At 41.7% G+C, this 26,598-nt stretch overlaps 1 protein-coding gene across 3 annotated transcripts in view; it reads left to right on the top strand.

The window, feature by feature from the left end:
* Positions 1-1,870: 1,870 nt before the first annotated feature.
* The window catches only part of NFX1 (nuclear transcription factor, X-box binding 1), a 69,818-nt gene continuing 45,090 nt past the window's right edge, over positions 1,871-26,598 (top strand). Inside the window, exons 1-9 of one of the 3 annotated variants that reach the window (XM_079790282.1) lie at positions 1,871-2,108; positions 5,751-6,749; positions 13,516-13,674; positions 14,856-14,933; positions 16,457-16,562; positions 20,858-20,929; positions 22,676-22,815; positions 24,767-24,866; positions 24,952-25,169. In XM_079790282.1, the coding sequence (XP_079646408.1) occupies positions 2,084-2,108; positions 5,751-6,749; positions 13,516-13,674; positions 14,856-14,933; positions 16,457-16,562; positions 20,858-20,929; positions 22,676-22,815; positions 24,767-24,866; positions 24,952-25,169 (1,897 nt within the window). In that variant the 5' untranslated portion in view covers positions 1,871-2,083. The remainder of the gene's footprint in view (positions 2,109-5,750; positions 6,750-13,515; positions 13,675-14,855; positions 14,934-16,456; positions 16,563-20,857; positions 20,930-22,675; positions 22,816-24,766; positions 24,867-24,951; positions 25,170-26,598) is intronic. The other 2 variants (XM_079790280.1, XM_079790281.1) reach the window with 2 other exon arrangements.

Raw genomic sequence — 26,598 nt, 5'->3', positions numbered from 1 at the left:
ACAACTGAGCTACCCGACCACTTCTGGGCACATTTTTCTGAAACAGATCCTAGTAAGTCTTTATTACTGTTACTCTGCTAGTTTCTTTCATGACAACAACATAATTTGTAATTATTTTACAAATGTTTAATTTATAAATATAAATTACTTAGTTTTTGCCCAGCCAGTGTGGTTCAGTGGTTGACCCAAGAATTAGAAGTCGCTGATTCACATTAAAATTTACTTTTTAGAGAAACAGTGTTTGACACTGTCCCGCACTAGAGATTGAGAGGCGTAGCCGATCTACCTAATACATACTCACAAACCCAAGCAGGCAGCCAAAATGAGGAGACAAAGAAACAACCTCCAAATGAAAGAACAAGAGAATTCTCCAGAAGAAGAGATATGAAATAGAGATAAGAAATTTATCTGAAACACAGAATAATAATGGTAAAGATGTTCAACAGCATGAAAAAAGGTATAGTAACTATGAAAACAGAAATAAAGAATGACATAGCACAAATAAAGAACACACTGGGAGGAATACACAGCAGATTAGGGGAAGCTGAGGATCCAATCAGTGAATTAGAAGACAGGGATAGAAAGAATATAGGGTTTTGTTTTTTTGTGTGTGTTTTTTTTAATATATATTTTATTGATTTTTTACAGAGAGGAAGAGAGAGGGATAGAGAGTTAGAAACATCGATGAGAGAGAAACATCGATCAGCTGCCTCCTGCACACTCCCCACTGGGTATGTGCCCACAACCAAGGTACATGCCCTTGACCGGAATCAAACCTGGGACCCCAGTCCGCAGGCCGATGCTCTATCCACTGAGCCAAACCGGTTAGGGCGAATATAGGGTTTTTAGTATTGCATTCATAAGCTGTATACTAGGTTTGTTTGGGTAACAACATTAATAATGTTATTTTCATTATCTTCCAGATATTTGGATGATTAAATACAGGGGTGGGGAAATTATTATTATTAATAAATAATAATAATCCAAGAATAAAATCTGTTTTGTGTGCTCACAACTATAAAGCCAAAAAAATTTTTAGACAATGCATTTCATGAGGGCAGGAACTATGTTTATATTTTTTCACCATTTACCTCCAGCACTTTAAGCGATGCCTGACTGAGACAGAGTATGCATTAAAATGTGTGTGAATGAATGAATCTATTTCCCATTCTTATGAAAGCCTGGGCCAGTGAATTACTTTACAAATGTAGATGCTTTACACTTAAATGTTGTGTTCTATTTCGTAATGCAACAACAAAACACTCCACACACTCGTTTTTATATTTTATACTTTAAAAACTCTCAGTGCCTCCAAACTTTCCCCCTCGTGTTGTATCTCTCGTATTTGTTATCTGCCCGTTCAAGTTCACCATTTCCAACATGTGGTTTATCGTTTTCTGATTTGTAAAAGCTTTTTGTATATTACCCGTTGTTTTGCAGAGCGTTTGTCCCAAGATTGCCTTTTGACCACTAAATTTTGTTTTATTTTTATATATATATATTTATTTTGTATTGACTTCAGAGAGGAAAGGAGAGGGAGAAATAGAAACATCAATGAGAGAGAATCATTGATCAGCTGCCTCCTGCACGCCCCACACAGGGAATTCAGCCCATAATCCGGGCAACACAAACGAGCATGGAACTGTGGGTCCACGCTCAACCACTGAGCCAGGCCAGCTGGGCAGTTTTGTGTTTTTTAACCTGAACTACGGTGGGTGATGTCCGAGCTGACTTCAGAGGGCCAAGAGAAATTGGTTGGGTGGGAGAGCAAGAGGGCAGAGTGGCAGGTGAGCACAGTGAATCTTAACGAAAAGGATGATTACGCTAGTGCCCGCGCTCCCTCCCCACACCCGTGTTCCAGGCAAGCTATCGTCTCTGGTCTCCTCCTTCCGCCCCGAGCGTGGCGCAACTGTCTGACGTCAGGATTGCACCACAGTTTACTCTGGCCGCGCAAACTCTGTGGCCCGTCTACCCGGCGCGCAGAGGCGAACGCTCTCTCGGCGCCGGAAGTCCAGGGCACGTGACCGGGTGACAGCGCTCGCTGGACTGCAGGGCTCGCTTTAGGTGTTGCGGCACGCTCGGGATGGCGGAGGCTCCTCCGGTCTCAGGTACTGCTCCGGTCCGTGTAGGAGTGGGCCCTTCTCTAGTTGCGGATGTTTGGTCAGTGACGAGTCCTGGGGCTTCGGCCATTCATATCGCGAGAGTGGCGCCTACTAGGGTTGGGGATAGTGGCTCGGAAGGGCCAAGCCGCGCGCGCGTCGTGCTTACGGAGACCTCGACCATCCTCGACTAGGTCGTGAAATCCGGCATCTGGTTATCCAAGGAGAGCGGGTTTGTCCCAGAGCCCAGCGAGTCGATGTGGGTGTCCCGTACCTCCCGGGGCAGCAGCTGCACTGATCCTCCGACAGGCGGGCGTCGGTGACTGGCGGGCTCTCGGCGCCTAGTGGCTTTGCACGCTGTGCTGAAGGTGTATGCGCGCGTCCCGGTGCAGCGGCGGGGGCGCGCGCTGAGCACCTGTGGTTTCCAATCTCGGCCTTCTGCGAACTCGCAGTGTGACCGAGTCATTTTCTTCACCCGTCAGTTGGGAGTAATTAAGTTAATTCTTGTGAAGGCTCCCGCCCTGGACTGTACCTGCTCCATAATGGTTAGCTCACTTCCTCTCCCGGAGTTCCCTCTGTGTATAGAGACAGCCTCATTTGGCTATTAATGTAACATCCATTTCCATTTTCTTCAGCGTGTACCTCAGATCTTTGTGTTGCAAACTTTTGGACAGTAACCGAAAAGAAACATTAAACTTAGAGACCTCAGTGCACACATACATAAATATAAAAGTGGTGAACCGAAAATTTCGGGAAGGCAGTGGCTTTCCTTACTTTCTCAATACACCATTTTCTATTTCTTTTGAAGAATTATTTGTCACAACCCACTACATTGATTTGGTTTCAGGCCCCACTCTTTGAAAGAACAGGGCAGCAATTTGCAACATGAAATTTGTAAACAGTCATTGATTTGAATCTTAGTTCTGCTATCTATAACCAGCTGTTAGGGTACTAAGAAGAGTATATATGTATTTGTGTACTGGATGGCAGATAAAATGTATTTATTACCGTGGATCTTGGTCAGAAAGTTGGAGAACACACTGCATTGGTGTACCCCATTCCTGATTTGGGTATTAAGTCATCTTGGTGGGTGGGAACCTTTCCTGCTGGTGTTTGTTATTCCGCCACCCATTCTTTTCCCATCTCCTCTAAAGTGGATCCAATGATCTCAGGCTCACTTCTGTGTACATTTCAGTGTTTGAAGAAGAATTGGATGGGACTAGTTGTGAGTCATCGTTTTGGCCAACAGTGTTGTGCCCCAGGTTACAACCTCCTTCCTCCTCCCCATCTACTGAGAGACAAAGTCCATACTCCAAAGATCTCCCCGCTCCCTCTTATTTGCCTGAGCTTGCTTTTGCCTTCGTTTCTATTCCATGTTCTTATTTCAGCATGATCTCTAACCCACACCTCCATCCCCACTCAAGGTTTCGTTCTCTTGCCTGCCTCAGTCCTCAGACAGCAGCCCAGTCCTGGGGGCTGTCTTTCTGCCCATGTGCGGACTCCTATGCCAGCTTTGTCTCTGGACTTTATAATCTACAGTTTACTCTGCTCTACCCACCCATGGACACCTACAGCGCTGCCATGTAATCTTGGATCTAGGGTACCACTTGCACTATAGCAATGCCTTGGTATGCGACATACCATTTACTGAGTATCTTCCAGCTACTTAAAATAGTGTGGGGGAAAGGGTGTTTCAAATCTTTGTGTCTCAGGTCCCGTTTCCTGACTCATGTGCCCTTTTCCCCTTCCTCGTGTCTCTTAAGGCTCTTTCTGAGAGCTTTGCCTACTAGATCATGTCTAGTGGAGCACATTCTGTGTATGAATAGGTACTGCCCTGTCTAGGATCTCTAGTTGCATCAACTCCCTACTGCTTAACATGAAACACCCTTTTCCCATCCTTTACCAGGTTATTTACTGACCCTTTTTCTGCCTCTCTCTCCGACCTTGCTTCTTTAAGCAGGAAAGGACTACACAATACCCACTTGGTCTAATCTAGCCATTGCTACCTTCTCTGCCAGTTTCTGAATTTGTCTAATCCTTTTGCCATTTTGTAAGGCCCTCTACCCCATCCCAGGAATTCTGCCTATATGAAAGCTTTCAGAACAAATTCTGGATTGAGTGAGAGGTTACCCTATGACCTTTTTGATCTTGTTCACTACTTTTGTGTACGTTTCTATGGTACCAGCTGCCCAACCTCTGACAGTGTAGTATGGTGATAGTGAAAGAGCATTCTGAAGGAACCAGATAGCCTGGGGTGGAATTCTAAATCTGCTTTAGAAAACCCTTGTAGCCTTGGGCAAGTTACTTATTCTTTCTGTGTAGCAGTTTTCTCATCAGGAATGCGAGGGAAGATTAAATGAGCTAACACATGCGAAGTGCTTAAAATAGTGCCTGGCACCTGTTAAGTACCTAACAGAGTACCTAACCCAATTATTATTAAACCCAAAGCCCCCAGGCTGTTAACTGTGCCCATCTGTGGTTGGGTCTGTATGTCTCTAATAAAGCACCATTTTAACTACCTTATACATGTTACTAATTTGCTTTACTCTTCATAGCAACTCTTTGATGTAGGAATTATTATTATCTCCATTACATATAAGAAAACGGGTTACATAACTTCCATAAAGACAATAAGTAAACCCAGGTCTCTTTGGCCCTATAAATTCATAGTATATTCTATATGCTACATATAGTTCTCACTTGGCTACTAACTAGTTTTGTATCCTGAGGCAAATCATTTTGTCTTTGTGCTTCAGACAAAATGAGACTAAGTTGACTATACAAAGAAGCATTGGGGGGGGGAATAAATGAATAGGGCATATGTTTAATTTTTGAGACTCTGGGATTCTGGACTATATTATAAAGCTTATATATGGAACAGCTAATATATATTCCTGGGGGGAAGAGATGAAAACTAATATACTTACTATGCTAAGTACTATCTATATGAAATCATATTTAAATTTTACAATAACCTTTTAAAATAGTATTATTGTCTTTTGTCATGGATGAGGACACTAGGCAAAAAGCAATCAAGTGATATACCTAAGCTTGTAGCATAAGTTGGAGGGCCAGACTTCAAACTGATTTTGGCTGATTCCTAAGCCTGTTTACTTGATATTGCACAATGCTACATTGGAGTTTCTAAAGATCACATGGAACCTGCAACTGATGTCTCATCTCTGAACTATTTGCTGACTTTAATTTTTTTAAAATTTCTTTATTGATTATGGTATCATATAATTGTCCTCATCCCCCCATTCCCATCCCAAACCCCTCCCCACGTATGCCCCCACCCCCCTGTTGTCCGTGACCACTGGTTAGGCTTATATGCATGCATACAAGTCCTTTGGTTGATCTTGACTTTAAATTTTTTGATAAAATAAATGCATGTATAAATAATGCCTGATGGCCCAGGTGAGCAGTTTTTCTTAGCAACTCTCAGCACTGGCTATTGGTGAAGCTACTGGACATGCAACGATCAGTCTTCCACGACACCTTGAACCCAACACCTTCACAGGAAACATGTTTTACTAAGAGCCCGTTTTATACAAAGTTCTTAGGAAAATAACTTTTAGATATGGCTTATAGTCTGATGGGCTTCATGGTTAACTGATTAATTTCCTGGCATGTCTGTTTCTTGTGTCCTAGGTACTTTTAAATTCAATACGGATGCTTCTGAGTTCATTCCTCAGGAGAGGAAAAAATCTGGTCTACACTGTGGGAGTCAAAGAAGACTAGATTCTAATAGGATTGGTAGAAGAAATTACAGTTCACCACCTCCGTGTCACCTTTCCAGGCAAATCCCTTATGATGACATCTCTGCTGTTCATCAGTACAGTTACCATCCTTCAGGAAGCAAACCTAAGAGTCAGCAGCTTTCTTTCCAATCCTCTGCTTCTAATAAATCACTCAAGAACCTTCAGAATCAACCTGTACAGAAATTGAGGAGTGAAAAGCAGCATATCAGAGTCAAGAGAGTACAGAGTGTAACTGACCAGACCTCAGATGTATCTGGCTTAGAAAGTGTGGCCAGATCAGAGAGTGGGACAAAGCTCAGAGAGCACAGCCCTGCTGAAAGTGAGAAGGAAATTGTTGGTGCAGATCCCAGGGGAGCAAAACCAAAAAAAGCAGCCCAATTTGTCTATAGCTATGGTAGAGGACCGAAAGTCAAGGGGAAACTCAAATGTGAGTGGGGTAACAGAATGACACCCAAACCCGAGGATGCCGGATCTGAAAATATCAAACCTGTGGGGGTTACCCACCCTGACTCTTCAGATACATCCTTTAGAAAAGGAGTACTGGATGGGTCTGGGGCCAGACGCAATGAACAGAGAAGACACTCACAGAAAAGGCCTCCCTGGGAAGTGGAGGGGGCGAGGCCGCGTCCAGGCAGGAATCCACCAAAACAGGAGGGTCAACGACATACAAGTGCAGGACCCAGAAACAGCATGGCCCCCATTCTAAAGGACAACCTTAGTGAACGACCAGCAAAATCTGCCTGCAACAATGGGAACTTGGCAGTCGTTAACAAGTCTTCCAGAAGGATTGACCCAGAGAAATGTGCTATAAGGAGGCAGGATCCTCAAGTCGCATCTTTCCCCCGAGGCAAACAGAACCCTGTGCTAAAGAATGTGGAAACTCACACAGGTAAATCTACCTGGATGGGTAGGAAATGTTTCATTTTTCTGATTTTAAGTTTTTGAATAGGTAATATATTCACACAGTTTAGAAGTCAAAAAGTATAAAAAGGTACACAGGTGGCTCAGTTAGTTGGAGCATCATCCCATACACCAAGAGGTGGGGGGTTCAATTCCCAGTCATGGCACATACCTAGGTTGTGGGTTTGATTCCCAGTCGGGGTGTGTATGAGTGGCAACTAATTTATGTTTCTCTCTCTGTCTCCCTCTCTCCCTTCTCTCTCTAAAATCAATTTTAAAAAAACCCACAAAAAACAGCCTGACCTGTGTGGCTCAGTGGTTGAGCGCCTACCTATGAACCAGGAGGTCACGGTTCGATTCCCTTCAGGGCACATGCCCCAGTTGTGGGGTCAATCCCCAGTGGGGGGCGTGCAGGAGGCAGCTGATCAATGATTCTCTGTCATCGTTGTTTCTGTCTCTGTCTTCCTCTCCCTTCCTCTCTGAAATCAATAAAAATATATTAAATAAATAAATATTTAAAAAACACACAAACCCCCCATATCCTCAGGTGATCAAAAAAAAAAAAAAGTACACAGTGAAAAGTCTCTTTCTGTTCTTGTTCATCATCTGCCTGGATTCTGCCACCACCACCTCCTCTCCCCAGTAGGTAACTATTTACTTAGTTTTTATGTCATAAGCAAATACAAATAAGGAATTTTTTCTTAAATAAGGAATTTTGTAAGGGTTTTGAAAAATGCATATATGGATGGTATAGATATTTAGTAGCAATAATTTTTTTTACTTTATTAAATTTTGTAATAAAAATACAGATCTTCATACAGTCCAAGACAGAATGAGTAATCAAAAGTTATTTTCTTATCATAAACTAAATAACTGATAATGAATACTGACAGAAGACTACACAATGCGCCATAATATTATAAAATGTAGCAACTGATTCTTCTGTGTTCTCTTTTCTTCTGCATGGGTGAATATTTCTTTATTGCTTTTTTAAATTTTATTTTATTGTTGACAGTATTATAGATGTCCCCCAATTTTCCTCCCCTTTCCCCCCTCTTTTCAGCCCCTGCCCCACCCCACCAGGCCTTCACCACACTATTGTCTGTATCCATTGGTTATGCATATATGTATATAAGTTCTTTGGTTAATCTCTTCCTTTCCGTCCCCCCTACCCCCATTTGTGATATGTCAGTCTGTTTCATGCCTTCATGCCTCTGGACCTATTTTGTTCATCAGTGCAAGATTTTTTTGGATTATGAAAGCACAAGTAGAGGATGGTAATATCTCTACTACCTCTCCTGGTTCCAGTCTGCATCATCTTTTGTCTGCTCATCTGCAAGTGTTCCTAACTAATCTTGCATCTCCAGTTTCTCTCAGTTCATCTCTTATACTAGGATCAGAGAGTGATCTTTCTAAAGCATATATTGAATTGTGTCACTACTACCACCCTGCCCCCTTTTGTTCACTTTTTTTTCATCACCTATAGATTTTGGCTTCTGCCTTACCCAATAACCCCATTTTCTGCTGCCCATCACATTTTATTCCCTGGACTCTATATCTTTTTATCTTTCTATGATGTTGCATGTTTTGGCTCTCTCTAGAATGTCCACCACTCAGCTCATTGGTGAATTCTTAACTCATTTTTCAAAAGCTAGTTTAGTCACATTTCCAGGAAACCTTTTCTCACCTCTACAGATAAAATAAATCTTTTCCAGCCCTGTGATATGTCTTTCCCTTACATATACATGCTTCTATTATAGCAGTTACACTGAAAACCATCATTTGTTTATGTGTCAGTGCTCTTCACTTATAAGTTTCTTAGACGCAGACTGTATCTTTCTCTCTTTTTTTTTATTGATTTCAGAGAGGAAGGGAGAGGGGGGGAGAGAGAGAGAAACATCAGTGATGAGAGAGAATCATTGATTGGCTGCCTCCTGCACGCCCCTATTGGGGATCGAGCTCGCAACCCGGGCATGTGCCCTGACTGGAAATCAAATCCATGACCTCCTGGTTCATAGGTCGATGCTCAACCACGAGACTATCTTTCTTGACTGTTAGAAAGTTCTTCCTTACTATAAATACTTTCTATCCTCTGGTTCAAGTTCTAGCCTTTGAGCTACACAGCAACTAGTCTCTCTTCTTAGAGTTCCCCTCCCCCTCATTGCAAATCAGCTTCTTGTAATATTTGAAGACACTTCTCATTTTGCCCTGAGGATATATTTCACCTAGACCAAATAGCTTCATGGACCTTCACAGTTCTGGTCTCCCTCCAGTTTAATGTGACATACAGCCTAACATGTGAAGCCACCACCTGCCTAAGTCTGTTTTCACACTGGCCTATAGTTCTTTGAGTTCTAATTTGCTTCACCAGGTAGTCATTCTTGGGGCCTTGACTTGTTTGTGAAGCCAGGCAATGTTATACCAGAGTTGCTTCTGAATTTGTAAGGCTGGTTAATGGTCTCTTATCTATATACATAAAAGGCTAATATGCAAAGTGTCCCTGCGGGAGTTTGACTGGGAGTTTGATTGCTTGCTATGACATGCGCTGACCACCAGGGGGCAGTGCAGAACGAAGGAAGGCCCTGGCCAGCAGCCAGAAGGCCCCGATCAGCCCTGATCACCCGCAGGCCTAGGGACCCTACTTGTGCACGAATTTCGTGCACCAGGCCTCTAGTTGTTTCATAATGAATTATCACAAAAGTAGTAGCTTAAGATACCACAAATTTATTATATCACAGTTTCTGTGGATCAGGAGTCTGGGTCCAGGTAGCTAAGTTCTTCACTCAGTCTCACAGGACTGAAACTTGGCCGGGGATGCAATCTCATCTGAGGTGTAGGGTCCTCATTCATGCTCACTGGTTGTTGGTAGGATTTAGTTCCTTATGTGTGTGGGACTGAGGTCCCCATTTTCTTGCTGGCTATTGGGTCACTCTCAGCTCCTAGAAGCCACCTGCAACTCTGTACCACATGGGCCCTCTCCACAACTTGGTAGTTTACTTCTTTAAGGCCTATAGGAAAGCATCTGCTATAGATTCTTCAAACCTCTCTGATGTCTGTCTCTGATCTCTAGACTATTTTAAAAGGACTCTCCTGATTAGATTAGCCCACCATACTCAAGGGGTAGAGATTATACAGGAAATACATACCCCAGGGTGGGAGTCTTGGAGGCCATCTTAGAGTTCTGCCTAACAAATCTTTCTTGGCCTCACATCCCTACATATTCTTGAGCACACTGTTCATATTTATTGAGTAAATACTATGTGCCAAGCATTTCTAGATACTGGAAATACAGTGCTAATGGGATTTACATTCTGGTAGGGAAGACAAGCAGAAAGCACTTACATTTTTAATTTGTCAGGTAGGTGATAAGCTAAAAAGAAATATAAAACAGGTTAAGAGGACAGGGTAACAGGGGCACTAGTTTAGAAAAAGTTGGTCTCTTTGATGAGGAGACATTTGAAGAGAGACCAGAGGGAAGTGAAGGAGTGCACCCTGTGGCTCTTTGGAGAAGAGCATTCTGGACAGAGGCAGAAACAGGTTTAGACTGGGGTGGGAGGGCAGGATCGTGAGCAGTGAAGGTAGTGGGGAAGCAGTTAGGAGGAGATCAGAGAAATCACATGAGCTGGATTATGTGAGGCTCTTAGATCTGGTTCTGAGTAAGAAGATGAGAAGCAGCTGGAAGGTTTTGGGAAAAGGGATGGCATGATCTTTCTAACATTCTAAAATGAGCATTCAGCCTGCTGTGTGGAGATTAGGCTTTAAGGAAGCAAAGGGACAAGTTAGGAGGCTGTTGAAGGAATGCAGGTAGTTGATGGAGACAGACTAAATCATTCTTCTACCTTTGTTTTAAAATCCTTTCATTGAACCTAATGCTCCATTGCCTTGTAACTACATCACCTGCCATATCTTATCATTTATTAGCCTCCAGATCTCCCAACCTTCATTTATTAATGCTTCTAGCTACATCTTTTCTTTACCACAGTGGTTCTCAAAGTGTAATTCCAGACTAGCAGCCATTAGCAACACCTGGGAACTTGTTAGAAAAGCATATTCTTGTGCCTTTTCTCAGATTTACTAAACAAATTCTGGGGCCCAGCAGTCTTACCTTTTAACAAGCCTCCAGGTGATTCTAAGGCATGTTCAAATTTAGGAACTAATTTACCATATATCTTGCTGTTATTCTGAGAAACTTTAGTGATCATATGCATTGTGCCATCTTCAAGTTCTTTGATATTGTTAACCACAGGGACTTTGACCTTCATTTCATTTTCATACCCACTACCAGGGAAATAATCTTGGAAATGCCCCATCTCTGAAATATTAAAGTCTGTGTTCCACTCTCTGACCATAGATTCCTGTCCTTCTGGCTCCCTCAGTTTCTTCCACCCGTTACCAGTTTTGCCAGCCTCCTACCCATCTGCATTCCCTCTCTAGGCGGGACTTACCATAGGTCATTTGAAGTATTATCCTTCTGCCAAGCCGTTCGGTAGAATCACATCCCTGGATTGATGGTGCAATCTATCTTTCCTCCTCCTGGGTAGCAGAATGCTGTTCCAGGAGATTACATAATAGTACAGATTTGGCGCTGCTGCAGTTTGCCTTCTCAGGGAAGCCTCTCTGATCACTTAGTTTAAAACCATACTTCCCCCACTGTTAGCATTCCCTGTCCTCCTTTCCTGTTTATTTTTCTCCATAGCAACATATCACTATTTGATGATACTACATATTTTCATAATTTATTCATTTATTGTCTACTTTCCCCCACTAGATAATAAGCTTCATAGGGCAGAAGGTTTTTGTCTGTTTTGTTCACTGGATATCCTAAGTGTCTAGAGTGCCTGACACAGTAGGTGTTAGTAAATTTTTTTTAAAAATATGCTTTTATTGATTTTAGATTGAAAGGAAAGGAGAGAGAGAAAGAAACATCAATGTGAGAAACATTGATCGGTTGCCTCCCGTAAACACCCTGACCAGGAACCGAACCCTTTGAGCATAAGCCCTGACAGGGAATTGAACTGGCAGACTTTTCGTGCATGGGACGATGTTCAACCAACTGGGCCACACTGGCCAGGGCTTAATAAATATTTTTGAATAGTGTCTCCAACCTCATTTGGCTTTCAGCACTGCCTATATTCTCTTGTATGACTTTGGTCAGCTGTCCTTCCTTTTCATCTAAGACTACTCCAGACTTACTCCTCCTATATTTCCTTTCATCAATTTTTTTCACATTTACTATTCCACGTTCTCAAGCTGAAGATCTTCCCAAGTCTGTTCTACCCACCACAAGAAAAACTTACCCTGTTATATGACCTCCCAGTAGTGTTTCCTATCCTTCCATTACAGTCAAATCAAGAGTTGTTTGCCTTTCCCCCCCCTTTTCCCAATTTTGATTAACTTCTCATTCCTCTGCCATCATCACCACGTGACTCAGAGCTGCTGCTAAGGTCATGAATGGCTTCCTATTTGCCACATCCAGTGGAAAGATGTAGTTCAGTCCTTATTATGCTGAACTTCCCTTTGAGTTTGATGCAAAGATGGAGTATTTTTTAAAAAATGTAACTTCCTTGACTCATTTGTTCCTTCATCCAGTCATCTGACAAATATTTATTGAGCACCTGGTATTTGTCAGAAACAGGAAATACTACAGTGAGCAAGGCAGACAAGGCACTCTCCCTGCCTCACAGAGCACACAGTCCTGGCGTGTTTGTATTTTTTTGTTATTAAATTGGACAAAGTAATCTTAGGAGAGCTAATACTATCAAAGGATTAAAATGTGAGCTTCTGGGTCATATAGGAATGAATTTGAATTTTGGCTTTTTAATTTCTAGTTTTGTACCTTGTGTAAGTGATTTAACTAACCACTTTGAGCCTCAGTTTCTTCATCTATAAAATAATACTCATATTTTAACTTTGTTAAGAGAATTAAATAATGTGTGTAAAGTGCTTTAGCACAGCATTGTGTTGGGTGATTTAAGGTTATTTTATTCTTATAACCTATTTAGACTTAAAAACAAATAAAATAACGTGAAATACTAGTAATGCCTAAAGTATGAACTAAATATATATATTATACACTCATCTCTGAGAGCACCTGACTGTACTTGGGATAGAAAGGCTTTGCTGAGATTGTATTTGAGGAAAAAGTCTGGAAGTGGGTGAAGATATTGAGGAATAAATCTGGAAGGAGTCTTATAATGCCATGATGGCGAGCTTCTGGAGCCAGGGACTGTTTCTCTTTCTGTCTAGTAGCCCTACTATGCGCTTGTGATAGGCACTAAGCATATCTTTATTGAGAGAATAAAAAAAAAAAGACTTTCAGGGCAAGAACCATCTCACCACCATGGATTGTTTGGAAGCTATCCAGGCTTCAGTTTCTTGCAATTGGCCATTCACAAGCCCCACCCTAGCCTGAATCCTTGGATCTGGTAGATTCAGAGCATCCCACTTTAAGTAGGGCAAGGCAGGGCCCTACAGTGTGCTGCTCCTGTGGATGCTCAAGTCGTGTGATGAGGGGCATTGCTGGGCGGTTTCTTAGGAATGTTTCCTCAATTGTGGGAATTCCCATCTGAATGTCTACTTCCTAAATCTTCTACCTCAGCATATTCCTGCCTCTTCTTGGCCTGTCTCTGAACAGATTCAGACATCCCTTAAAACCTCTGTGTTTGGGTTCTTTCAGATACTTTGATGATCCTTGGTTGACTAAAGTAAGGATTGGTTTTCTATGTTTGAGTTTATCTGTTTTGTTTTTTAAACAGGTTCTCTAGTTGAACAACTAACTACAGAAAAATATGAGTGCATGGTGTGCTGTGAATTGGTTCGCGTCACGGCCCCAGTGTGGAGTTGTCAGAGCTGTTACCACGTGTTTCATTTGAACTGCATAAAAAAATGGGCAAGGTCTCCAGCATCTCAAGCAGGTCAGTCATTTCTCTCTTCTGAGTAGTTATTCTCACCCATTTAATATATTCAGTTTTTAAAATGCTATTTAATTCTTCTTGAATATTTTATCTGCAGGGAGAATATATTGTCTCAGTCACATATTTCAGATGGCCAGTATTAAGCTGTAGATCTCAAACCAGCTAAACAAAACAGTGTTAAAATATATTTAAGGTAAAATAAAATCAGTCACGTCTACTGAAATGGTGGTTTTTATCCAGGTAGCAACTATAGAAAACATTTCTTATGTAGTTTGCTTTAGAAAATTTATAGAAACCCACTGTTTAATTCATATTTGGAATACTGAAAGTTGTTTTGCCTTTAACAAATCTTCTCCATAGTATTTTGTGGACTTTTCTCAAAGGATACTAGTACTTATGGGTAATGCAAATGTTAATAACATGCTTTCTGAACTGTGGCTCTTCTTCTAATTTAAGATATCTGGGCTTTCATGCATGTACTCAAAATATTTTATCCTTTTCTTTTTTTTCAAGCCAACATTCAGATAATGGTTATCTTGACATTAGAAATACTGTAATAGGCCTTGGCCAGGTTACTCAGTTAATTGGAGCTTCATCCCAATATGTCAAGGTTGTGGGTTCAAACTCCAGTCAGGGCACATATTAGAAGCAACCAATGAACGCATGAATAAGTGGAACAACAAATCTATGTTTCTCTCTCCCTCTCTCTCTTCCTTTTCCCCCTTCTTCTCTTTCTCTCTAAAATAACTTTTAACAAAATGAGGAATAAATCTGGAAGAAATAGAACATTATCACTACAAAAAGAAATTATGTGATGAGATGGAGGTATTAACTAACAATATTGTGGTAATCATATTGCAGTATGTAAATATATTAAAGCAACATGTTATACACCTTAAAACTCACATAATGTTGTATGTCATTTATATCTCAGTTAAATAGAGAACAAAATGGATACCCACTTGATTCATTGTATCTAAAGTCCTTATAAATATAAGCCTAAATACAGTATTTAAGCAAAAGCATTGTGATTTTGTTTCTTTAATATCTAAATCCTTAACATGGAAATTACCATCACTGCTTCAATGTTATGGCTTATTATATTATTATAGGTTTAAATTTTTTTAAATTATGTGTGCTTTTTAAAGGAAATTATTTTTGTTTTCTCCTTCTTTTGGCAGATGGCCAGAGTGGTTGGAGGTGCCCTGCCTGTCAGAATGTTTCTGCACATGTTCCTAATACCTACACTTGTTTCTGTGGTAAGTTTTTTTTGCATACATTGAAGTCTTTTCCACTTCAAGCATTGTACTTCAGTTCCCAGCCCAGGAGAGGTGGTCTGTTAGGCATGTTTTAGAAGTTACTTATAAGAATTCAAAGCTACAGGGGTCTACTAGACATCATATACTTGTTGTCTGTCAAACAGATAGAGTCACAGACCTTTACGCCCTTGGCAGAGTATTCTGGAGAAGGGTCTTTACGTCATGTCCTCCAGGCTCATGCTATTTCCAAGCTGTGGTGCAGTTCTCCTTGGTCTTCACTTTAGACCAGAGCTGATCAAATGGCAAAGGCAGGTATAGACATGTGCTTCTTCTCACTTCTAGCTCTAACAGCTTTGATATTACAGATTTGAGCAGCCTAAGGAAAGTAGTATTGAAGTATACTTTATTTTAACCCAAGGAATCAGTTATTGATGTTTATAATAGAGAGATTTTCTATAGACCAGCATTACTAACTATCCTTGTGCCTCCCTCTTTATGGAATATTCTTCCTGTTTTTAAATAGCTCAGTTCGCCCTGGCCAGTGGTGTTCAGTGGTTAGAGTGTCGGCCTATGCACCCAAGAGTCTCAGGTTCGATTTCATGTACCTGAGTGCCCAGTCACTCAGAGGGGCACATGAAGGAGAAAACCAGTCGATGTGTTTCTCCCTCCCTCCCTCCCTCCCTTTTTCTCTAAAAATCAATGTGTGACTCTAAGGTAGGGATGGGGAACTTTTTTTCTGCCAAGGGCCATTTGGATATTTATAACATCATTTGTGGGCCATACAAAATGATCAATTTAAAAAACAGCCTGTTATATTTGGTCAAACATTTTATTAACTCACCCCCTAATGCCTTGGCAGGACAGACCAAATGATTTCTCGGGCCTTATGTGGCCCTAGGGCCAGGCATTCCCCACCCCTGCTCTAGAGCAAGGAGGAGTCCTGTGCCTCAGTTTTACTCTTCTTATCTCTGTGCTCAGTTGACGGAGGATGCTTACTAAACATTTGCAGAGTGACATTAATTATAAAAATATAGCCCCTTCATGCCTACTTTATAGCTTTAGAATAGAGGACTTCTGTTCTTTCCATCTCTTACTGCTTCTCTCCACCCTTCTCTGCCCACCCCCCCTCCCCCATTGCTCTCTTCCCTTATTCCCTTTTTTGACCCTTATAGCAGATATTCCCATATCAATTCAAGGGCCCATTTATAGAAGGCTTATTTTGTAGGTGTTTTTCTTGGATTAAATGTGTCCATTAGTCAAAGGGGCATTTTTATAAGTAAAAATAACCTTATATTTATCTTTTCCAGGTAACCCACCATTTAAGATTTATCATACTCAGTGAAGCTTTTGATTAATAGCATTATATTCAACATTTTATTTTAGGATGTGGGATAATGTGCTTACTGAAGTAATGAAAACCACATTGATGTTCCATGCTGTCTAGCTATGTTGTGTTATTTCATTAAAATCTAGGATACATTTAAAGTTTTTACCATTTGACTATCTGATCTGATATGTTTTAGGCAAGGTAAAGAATCCTGAATGGAGCAGAAATGAAATTCCACATAGTTGTGGTGAAGTTTGTAGAAAGAAACAGCCTGGACAGGACTGCCCACATTCCTGTAATCTGTAAGTTGGAATACTAAACCCCTGGGGATTCTTGTTGGACACATTTTGCTCATGGCTTTGAGTATATATATCTGGTTAGCATGTAACAGGATGGGGTAAAGGGCAATATAGTATCATTTACTGAGCACTTATCCTGTAAAAGTTAACTCATTGAATCCTTCAAACAGCCCAGTGATGTATATAGATATTTGTCATCTCCATTTTACCGATGAGGCTCAGAAAGGCCACATGTCTTGCCAAAGGTCACAATGCTAGGACATGATGGAGCTGGTATTTCCAAAGCCAGTGCTCCTCTCACTATATTACTCTGCTGGCTTCTAAGACGAAATATCCCCCACTGATATCCAGGCCAAAAAGAGTGGACAGGGCAGAGTTCTGTTTGGGAAAAAGTAATTGTGAAGGGTCATGTTGGGCAGTATGTTTAGGATGTGAATCTCTTCCCTACAATAAGTAGAGAGCTTTAGAACATATTCAGTCTAAAGCAGTGGTCGGCAAACTGCGGCTCACGAGCCACATGTGGCTCTTTGGCTCCTTGAGTGTGGCTCTTCCACAAAATACCACGTGCGGGCGTGCACGTACAGTGCGATTGAAACTTCGTGGCCCATGCACAGAAGTCGGTTTTTGGCTCTCAAAAGAAATTTCAATCGTTGTACTGTTGATATTTGGCTCTGTTGACTAATGAGCCGCTGACCACTGGTCTAAAGAATAAGATAAATGCACATAATAAACAGTTAATCAGTTACAAATGCATTTTCTACAAGTTTGACCTCAGACCAAGGCTTAGTTGCTGGGTTTGAGTCACTTAACAGTTATGTGATGTTGGGCAAGTTACTTAATTTCTCTGAGCCTATCCTCCTTCCTATCTAATAAAAGAGTAATATGCAAATTGACTGTCACTCCAACACACAAGATGGCTGCCCCCATGTGGACACAAGATGTCCAGCAGGGGAGGGCAGTTGGGAGGGCCCAGGCCTGCAAGGGAGCGCAGTTGTGAGTGATCAGGCAAGCAGGGGAGGGCAGTTGAGAGGGACCAGGCCTGCAGGGGAGGGCAGTTAGGGGTGACCAGGCCGGCAGAGGAGGGAAGTTGGGGGCAAACAGGCTGGCAGGGGAGTGGTTAGGGGATGATCAGGCTGGCAGGCAGAAGCAGTTAGGGGCAATCAGGCAGGCAGGTGAGTGGTTGGGAGCCAGCAGTCCTGGATTGTGAGAGGGATGTCCGACTACCCGTTTAGGCCCACTGGGATCGGGCCTAAATGGGCAGTCAGACATCCCTCGAGGGGTCCCAGATTGGAGAGGGTGCAGGCTGGGCTGAGGGACACCCCCTATGCACGAATTTCGTGCACCAGGCCTCTAGTCCTATATAATAAAAGGGTAATATGTAAATCGACCAAATGGAGGAACAAGCAATCGTGTGACACACACTGACCACCAGGGGGCAGATGCTCAACACAGGAGCTGCCCACAGGCCCCGATTGCTTGATCAGGGCCTGCTGGGCAGGCTCCAATCACCCGCTGGCGAACGGGGACCCCGGGGGTGGGTGGCGGCAGGGGGTGGGGCCAGCAAGCCGGAGGAATGGCCAATCTCTCGGTCCCTCCCCGTGGCCGGCAGGCTCCGATCGCCCAATGGTGAATGGGGAACCGGGGGTGGGTGTCAGCGGATGTGGGTGGAGCCAGGCCAAGGACCCCACCCCGCCAGTCACCCCACACACAGAGGGCAACCAGTGGCAGGGGCCGGGGCCAGTGAGCAGGCAGGGCGGCTAACCTTTTGGTCCCTCCCCACCGGCCAGCAGTCTCTGATCGCCCAATGGTGAATGGGGAGCCGGGGGTGGGTGGAGGCGGGGAGAGGGGCCGGCTGCCAGCAGCTGGGGTAGATGGCACTGATCGCAGGCCAGGCCTAGGGACCGTATCGTTGCACAAATTTCGTGCACCGGGCCTCTAGTAATATAATATAATCCTACATAATAAAAAGGCAATATGCAAATTGCATCACTCCGCTATGCCCACGATTGGGCCGGCTGGAGGCGCGGGGGGCGGGACTCAGGGTGGCCGATTGGCTGGCAGTAGGAGCGGGGGGCGGGGACTCACGAGTCCCCATTCCCCGCTCCTACTGCCAGCCTAAACGGCAGGCGCTGCGGAAGGACCCATGGGGCTGGCAGAAGACGCTGGTGGCGGAACTCGGGGTGGCCGATTGCATGGCTGCCAGTACCAGTTTTCCCCCAGCAGCAGTTTTCCTCTGGCCACCCGCCGATCAGAGCGCCTCCCGATCGGAGTTCCTCTGGCTGGAGGCGCTCTGATCGGTGGGTGGCCAGAGGAAAACTGCTGCTGGCGGAAAACTGGTGCCGGCAGCCAGGTAAAGGAAAAGTCTATTGCACGAAACTTCGTGCAACGGGCTTCTAGTATAATATAATATATAATATAATATAATATAATATAATATAATATAATATAATATAATATAATAATGATATGAACTTGTAGAACATACAGAGTTATGATTATTAAATGAATTGATGCATGTAAGAAGCTTGGTACAAAGCCTGGCGTGTGGTAAGTGGTCTTAGATTTTAAGAGTGAAACAGACATCAGAGTGTTATCTCGGTACTTCTGCATGGAGCAGGAGTAGATGTTGAACCAGAGGTCTTGTAATCAAGATGTGGTGGTGCTGGGGAATTGTCAGTGGGGAGAAAGCTATTCATACTGGACTAAACAGCATGACCTGCTCTCTTCTGGGCAGTTAGCCCTGCCCTTCCTTTGGCTGCTTCTATAGGTCCTTCTTCAGAACCCAAGGGACTCATCTGTTTAAACTATTCCTTCCCTTAATTGGCATTTTAACTAAATTCAGTAATAAGAAATTACCGCTTGCATGAAAATAGTTTCACCTGAAAGGGTTGAGTCATATCATGTGAAATATAACTATTGAATACAGATACTCATCTTTAAACACACACAGATGCTTAAACTTATGTCTTTTGTGGGTTCTATCTGTCAAAATGGCTCACCTTGGAAGACCAGGCACAAAAATTATAGCAATTCCCACTGTACTTTAAGTAGTTGTATTTCTGAACAGGTGTGTAATTTACCAGATTATCTGCTTTGAAGATGGCAGTATTTATTTGACTACATAATTCCATTTTGTAAATTTTTTCTTTGGCCTCTTTGTTTTATTTTACATATATGTTTTTATTGATTTTTTAGAGAGAGTGAAAGGGAGAGAGAAAGAGAGAGATAGAAACATCGATGACAGCCCTAGCAGGTTTGGCTCAGTAGCTAGAGTGTCGGCCTGTGGACTGAAGGGTCCTGGGTTTGATTCCGGTCAAGGGTATATACCTCGGTTGCAGGTTCCCTGGCCCTGGTCGGGGTGCGTGCAAGAGGCAACCAATCAATGTGTCTCTCTCACATTAATGTTTCTCTCTGTTTCTCCCTTTCCTTTCCACTCTCTAAAAATCAATGGAAAAATATCCTCAGGTGAGGATTAACCAAAAAAAAAAAAAAAGAAAGAAAGAAACATCGAAGACATAGAAACATCAACATCAATTGGCTGCCCCTTGCATGCCCCTTGCATACCCCCTTCTGGGACTCAAGTCCGAAATCCAGGCATGTGCCCTGTCTGGGAATTGAACCAGCCATCTAGTGCATGGGTCAATGCTCTACCACTGGGCCATACCGGCGGGGCTTTGGTCTCTTTATGTCATAGCTCCTATAAAAAGCATTCTATTCAGAGGTCCAATTCTGACCAGTAACATATTGCTAAGCCCAGTTCTTTCCATGAGTCCCTTTCCCCTTTGTTTTCTCCCTGTGTTAACAGCGTGCCACCCCTTCATGTCAACTGTTACCATCATTAGCCCATTGTCTGGTTATTATTTCACTAGCTGATGAGAAAATGTCTGTACTTCTCATGGACTTAATAAATTTGAGCTCTATTATGTTGCTCAGGTTCTAAAAGACTCCATTGGCCATCGTGCCATTCAACTGAAGGGCAAGCAATTTTTATCCCTGCACACTGCACTAAGTGGGCCAAGACCATATTTGGAAATGTCATCTCTGACCCAAATAAAACAAGTATTTTGACTTGGGTTTTACTTTTCTGGCTAAATATTCTAAGATGATAATGCTATCAATTCTTTTTATATAAAAACATTGTTGTTGTCTTTGTTTAAATTTAATTACCTTTAGACAAATACTAAAACATTTCAGAGTAGATGCATTTGTTGCCATATTACAATGGGAGCCAGCTGGGGCAGCTTTGTTCAGATTTGGTTTATATGTATGATTTATTTATCCATGTTTTTCTTTTTTAGTCTCTGCCATCCTGGACCTTGCCCACCCTGTCCCGCCTTTATGACTAAAACATGTGAATGTGGACGAACCAGGTAAAGTTAGAATTGTACTCTAAATAAGACTTATTTTTCCTCATTGATGATTTCAGTGTGAATCTCTAAAATAAAAATTAGTAGGTATGTGTAAATAGTACTTATTTACTACCATTAGTAAATAAATGTAGGCATAAATAGTACTTTTCTCTATAGAGTAGCTTTTTTTGCTGCCTCGATCCTGTTTTGCAATCTTATAAATGATTAAGAAGTTCTATGCACAGTGAGATTACTTATTGAAAAGCCAAGGTGACAGCCCAGCTGGCTTGACTCAGTGATTGAGCATTGACCTATGAACTGGGAGGTCATGGTTCAATTCCTGGTCAGGGCACATGCCCAGGTTTCAGGCTCGATCCTCAGTAGGGGGTGTGCATGAAGTGGCTGATTAATGATTCTCTTTCATCATTGATGTTTCTATCTCTCCCTCTCCATTTCCCTCTGAAATCAATAAAAATACTTTTTCTTGCTTTTTTTTTTTTTAAGAAAAGCCAACGTGACAGGGACTTATTTTTCTTAACTTCTCTACTGGGTGAAAGAACCAGAATTGAACCCAGGCCTTTTTAGGTTTAGAAGGCAGGAACCATTTACCTGTGGCTAGCACAGTACCTGGCATCTAGGAGGTTTTCAGTGAATATTGTTGAATGAAATAATAAGTGACCCCAGAGCCTCTCATTTTTTCATTACAATATAATTTCTCCTGCAAGGATCACAGATAACTACGGAATGTCTCTGAAGCCCAGGAAGACCATAAAATCATTTTTGAACCACTTGTTGAAATGGGATCAGGCAGATTTTCATTAATAAGCATAAGTTTAATATTTACTAAACTTAGGAGGGTAACAGTGTTGCCTGAGAGTCACATACAAGGGATCTGGGTCAGAAAGACTAGGTCATATCTGGGCTCTGCCACTAACCTAGTTGTTGACCTGGGCAAGTTGCTTCGTCTCATTGAGCCTTGTTCTCTTACCATAGAGATGGTAATGTTTTCCTCAAGGGGTTGATGTTAGCCATGATGCTGAGCACTGGCAACTGATCGTCTTAAATCCATAACAGTGACTTTTTAAAACAAAATGTGTACTTGAAATAGGAGTAGGGGTTAGAATAAAACTTTGCATGTAGGAGAATAGACTCCAAGTTCTAAACCATTAAACTGGAAAGAGACCTGAAGACAATTGTCTGAAAGCCCTGGCTTCAAGTCCTTTGCTAGCTGATAACTCAGGATGTTTATTAGAACAAAGGCAGAATGATTTCCCCATCCTGAATCAAAGTCACATATAGTATGTTCTTAAATTTTATAGCTACATAAAATGCCAGAGTGCCAAGCCCCAGGAGATGCCATTCTCATTCTGAGAATGTATATTTAGTGACACCTCTCCAACTTTCCTACTGCCATCTGTAAGTTACTGTGGGAGCTCCAGGCCCTTTCCCCTCCTGCTGCTGCTTCATGGGAACTCAGAAGAAGTTGCATATAACAAAAACTTAGGAGTAGCTTTCAGTTCCTCATTGGTCAGAAAATAGGGGACAGAGAGGCAGAATGGGAAATAAGGAAAGCAAGGGAGGAAAAAGAAGCAAGCGGAGAAGGACAGAGTAATTGGAAACAAAGAAAAAGTGGGGGAAACGGGACCAAGAGAAAGGTTTAGTAGCTTTTGGGGAAGGGCTTGGTCTTCGGTACTAGTTTAGCTGTCAAACAGGAGCTTAATGTCCAACATTAGACCAATGCTGTCTTTACACCTACTGTCTTTACAGGCACACAGTTCGCTGTGGGCAGGCTGTCTCAGTCCACTGTTCTAACCCATGTGAGAATGTTTTGAATTGTGGTCAGCACCACTGCGCTGAGCTGTGCCATGGGGGTCCGTGCCAGCCTTGCCGCATCATATTGAACCAAGGTAAGTGGTGAAAACACCATCCAGCAATACTTTTGTACTTTTCTGGAGCCTTATTTATGGTTTTCTTGATGACATGGATTCGTCTCAAACCTGTAGTCACAAAGACTGTTAGCTTTTGCACCTTGGATAGAGAGAACTAAAGATATATATTAATGCTTAGTTTTTAAAAAAATATATTTTATTGATTTTTTACAGAGAGGAAGGGAGAGGAATAGAGAGTTAGAAACATCAATGAGAGAGAAACATCGATCAGCAGCCTCCTGCACACCCCCTACTGGGGATGTGCCCACAACCAAGGTACATGCCCTTGACTGGAATCAAACCTGGGACCCTTCAGTCCGCAGGCCGATGCTCTATCCACCGAGCCAAACTGGTTCGGGTAATGCTTAGATAGTTTTCATTATTTTTGTTTCATAAAACCAGTATAGGTCATTGTCTTATAGAATTTGAACAATAAATTGTACTTTTTATTTTTTAGGGAGAGGGAGAGGAAGGGAGAGAGAGAAACATCAATTTGTAGTTCCACTTATTTATGCATTCATTGGTTGATGCTTGTATGCACCTTGACTGGGGATTAAACCTGCAACCTTGGCATGTCGGAACAATGTTCTAACCAGCCAGGGCTGGACAATAGATATTTTTTTTTGGACAATAGATTTTATTTTATTTATATATTTTTTATTGATTTCAGAGAGGAAGGATGAGAGAGAGAGAGTGTGTTTATCAATGATGAGAGAGAATCATTGATCAGCTGCCTCTTGCAGATCCCCCACTGGGGATTGAGCCTGCAACCCAGACATGTGCCCTGATCAGGAATCCCAACTGTGACCTCCTGGTTCATAGGTGGACATTCAACCACTGAGCCATTCTGGCTGGACAAAGATAAATTTGTTTTAATACAGTTTTTATGAGTATTATTTCTAATGTTTTGTTAGAAGCATTCTATTTTATTTTTTACTAAATGTATGAATTTAAGATTTGCTATGATTTTGTAATGTTATATTTATTCTGATGTTGGTTTTTTTGTGCAAGTAGATATCTAAGTATACTCAGAAAGAAGGAAAGCATCATTAGATCTGCAGAATTTCTATTCTCTTCTGGTCTGCATTTATTATATAGGGTTTGGTATATTTGCATAAACTGATTTTAAAAATATATTTTTATTAATTTTAGAAAAGAAGGGAGAGGGAGAGAGATAGAAACATCAATGATGAGAGAGAATCATTGATCAGCTGCCTCCTGCACATCCCCTACTGGGGATTGAGCCTGCAACCCAGGCATGTGCCCTTGACCGGTATCAAACCTGGGACCCTTTAGTCCGCAGGCCGACAGAGCTTGCATAGACTAATTTTAATGAGATACATTTTCATTACAAACTTAAAGTGATACTTAGAAAAATTATGTAAGTTGATGACAATTCTTATCAGACTTTGTTACTTATTAATACATCAGAAACATAACTCCTTAAACATAACGCATTCATTGCTGACCCCAAGAAATAAAGGAATCCATTGTTTCTTGAACCCACAGGAAAATCTATAGATGTTAGACTAGGTTCCCTATCTAACAAATGAAAGTCTCAAATTATTGAAAATTTTTATTTCGTGTGAATACTTAAACATGATTACTTCAAACTCAACTCACAATTCTTGGTTTTCCATTATGGCCTTATGGACCAGATATTAGTTCCTTAATTTAGAGACTTGCTTCACTTTAATACTGTTTTCAGGATATGCTACAGAGGCACAAGAGTATCACATGATTTTTTATTTCCTTCTATGATGAAGCTCTTAGGTGGGACTTAGAGCTGCTGTATAAGCCACATTCATTTCTGCATCAGGTCTGATCAACACTAATGAATAGTATTTTGTGTTTTCCTATAGATTATTTGGAATATTTTAAGAACCCATACGGGTAACTAATCTCATGTTTTTGAAATTGTGTCCTAAAGTATGCTACTGTGGCAACACCTCGCGAGATGTGTTATGTGGAACGGACATGGGAAAGTCTGATGGATTTGGGGATTTTGGCTGTTTAAAGATATGTGGCAAGTAAGGTTTTTATGTTTTTCTCAGTTAGAATAAAGCTGTATTTTATGCAACAATTGTGTAATAGTCTGTTGTTGTTTTTTAACAGGGATTTGAAATGTGGGAACCACATGTGTTCCCAAGTGTGCCACCCTCAGCCCTGCCAGCCGTGCCCACGGCTCCCCCATCTGGTACGCTATTGCCCTTGTGGGCAAACTCCTCTCAGCCAATTGCTAGAACTTGGAAGTAGTGGTCGGAAAACGTGCATGGATCCTGTCCCTACATGTGGAAAAGTGTGCGGCAAGCCTCTGTCTTGTGGTTCCTCAGGTAACTAGTCGACATATGAATGTAAATGTTTGGCAGCAATGACTACTTAAGCAAAGTCATTTTAAATTCTAGTTATAATATCAGAGGTTTTTCTAAATATTAGGATCAAATTTATATGGGCACATATCCTTTCCTCCTCAAAATATAGTTAAGAAAATTCACATTTGCCCAAGTGATTTATCTTTCTGATTTGGGTATTTTATTGCTAACTCGGATCACTTGTCATAAGATACTATTCTATGGGGGGGAGGGAGCGCGAGGATAATTTTTCTTAGTAGCTTACACTACTATGAACTCCAGATATACTAATCCAGGGTCCAATTTTTAAAAGCATTTTCATATCTTAACTAAAATTCTAAATACACTAAAGCATTAGCCATTTAGACCACTCAAATGTCATTCTTTATAGCGAAGTTTTCCATTTAGCTGAGGATAATACCTTCTGAGCATAATTTTAGATGGACATTTTTCTAAAATTATCTTCTTTCTTTAAACAGAGGTAACCAAAGAAAATGTATTTCCCATTATTGACCCAGAGTCGTCATTTTTCTGAACCTCAGTTACTGTATTATGCTGAATACAGTGATGCCCTCAGGGACTGCTGAGGTTTCTCAGGCTAGTTTCCCATACCAATGAGCAGTTTGAATTGTTTTATCTTTTGTTAAAACTTCTTGTTGTTTTTCTTGTCAATGATTATCCTACCTTTAGTGGCTCTACCTTTCTTCTGACCTGTGGCTTCTGATTACTTGGATATAGAAACCAGAAAAGACTTTTTGGAATTAGCTATAAAGTACTAGTCTAAGTTTCTAACTGAGACTTTCTGAGGCAGTCTTTAGGAAATATATGTGTACAGTTTTGCAATGACCTGGCAACTTCTTTATGGAGGGAGGGGGTGGGGGAGGACACTTCTTCCATGTACCAGCAGGAACCTACGTCTGTTGGTTTTCCTTGTCTACGTATCTTCAGATAAGCCCTATGAGATAGAGATGGAGATCAAATGATTTTTAAATCAAGGATGGTAAAGATCTTCCCTTCTCAGAAAGCACATGAGTCAGTTTTGTAAGAATTTCATGTATAATCACCAGAAATTCTACGCAGAGGCTAAGATACCTTGTTGGCAATGAGAGAAAGAGGAAATATTAAATGAGTAATGCAAAGGGACTTGAGCAAAAGAAGGATAGTAACTATTAGTATGAACTGACCTGGTCAAGGGATTCAAGGATAATCACTCTAATCATGGCAAACTTTTTTTTTTAATATATTTTTTTATTGACTTGTTACAGAAAGGAAGGGAGAGGGAGAGAGTTAGAAACATCAATGAGAGAGAAACATCGATCAGCTGCCTCCTGCACACCTCCTACTGGGGATGTGCCTGCAGCAAAGGTACATGCCCTTGACCGGAATCGAACCTGGGACCCTTCAGTCCGCA

The sequence above is a fragment of the Cnephaeus nilssonii genome (assembly GCF_951640355.1).
Source record: "Cnephaeus nilssonii genome assembly, chromosome: 14".
Taxonomy (NCBI): Eukaryota; Metazoa; Chordata; class Mammalia; order Chiroptera; family Vespertilionidae; genus Cnephaeus; species Cnephaeus nilssonii.
The sequence above is the reverse complement of the archived record's forward strand: the minus strand, read 5'-3'. Positions and strand labels throughout refer to the sequence as shown.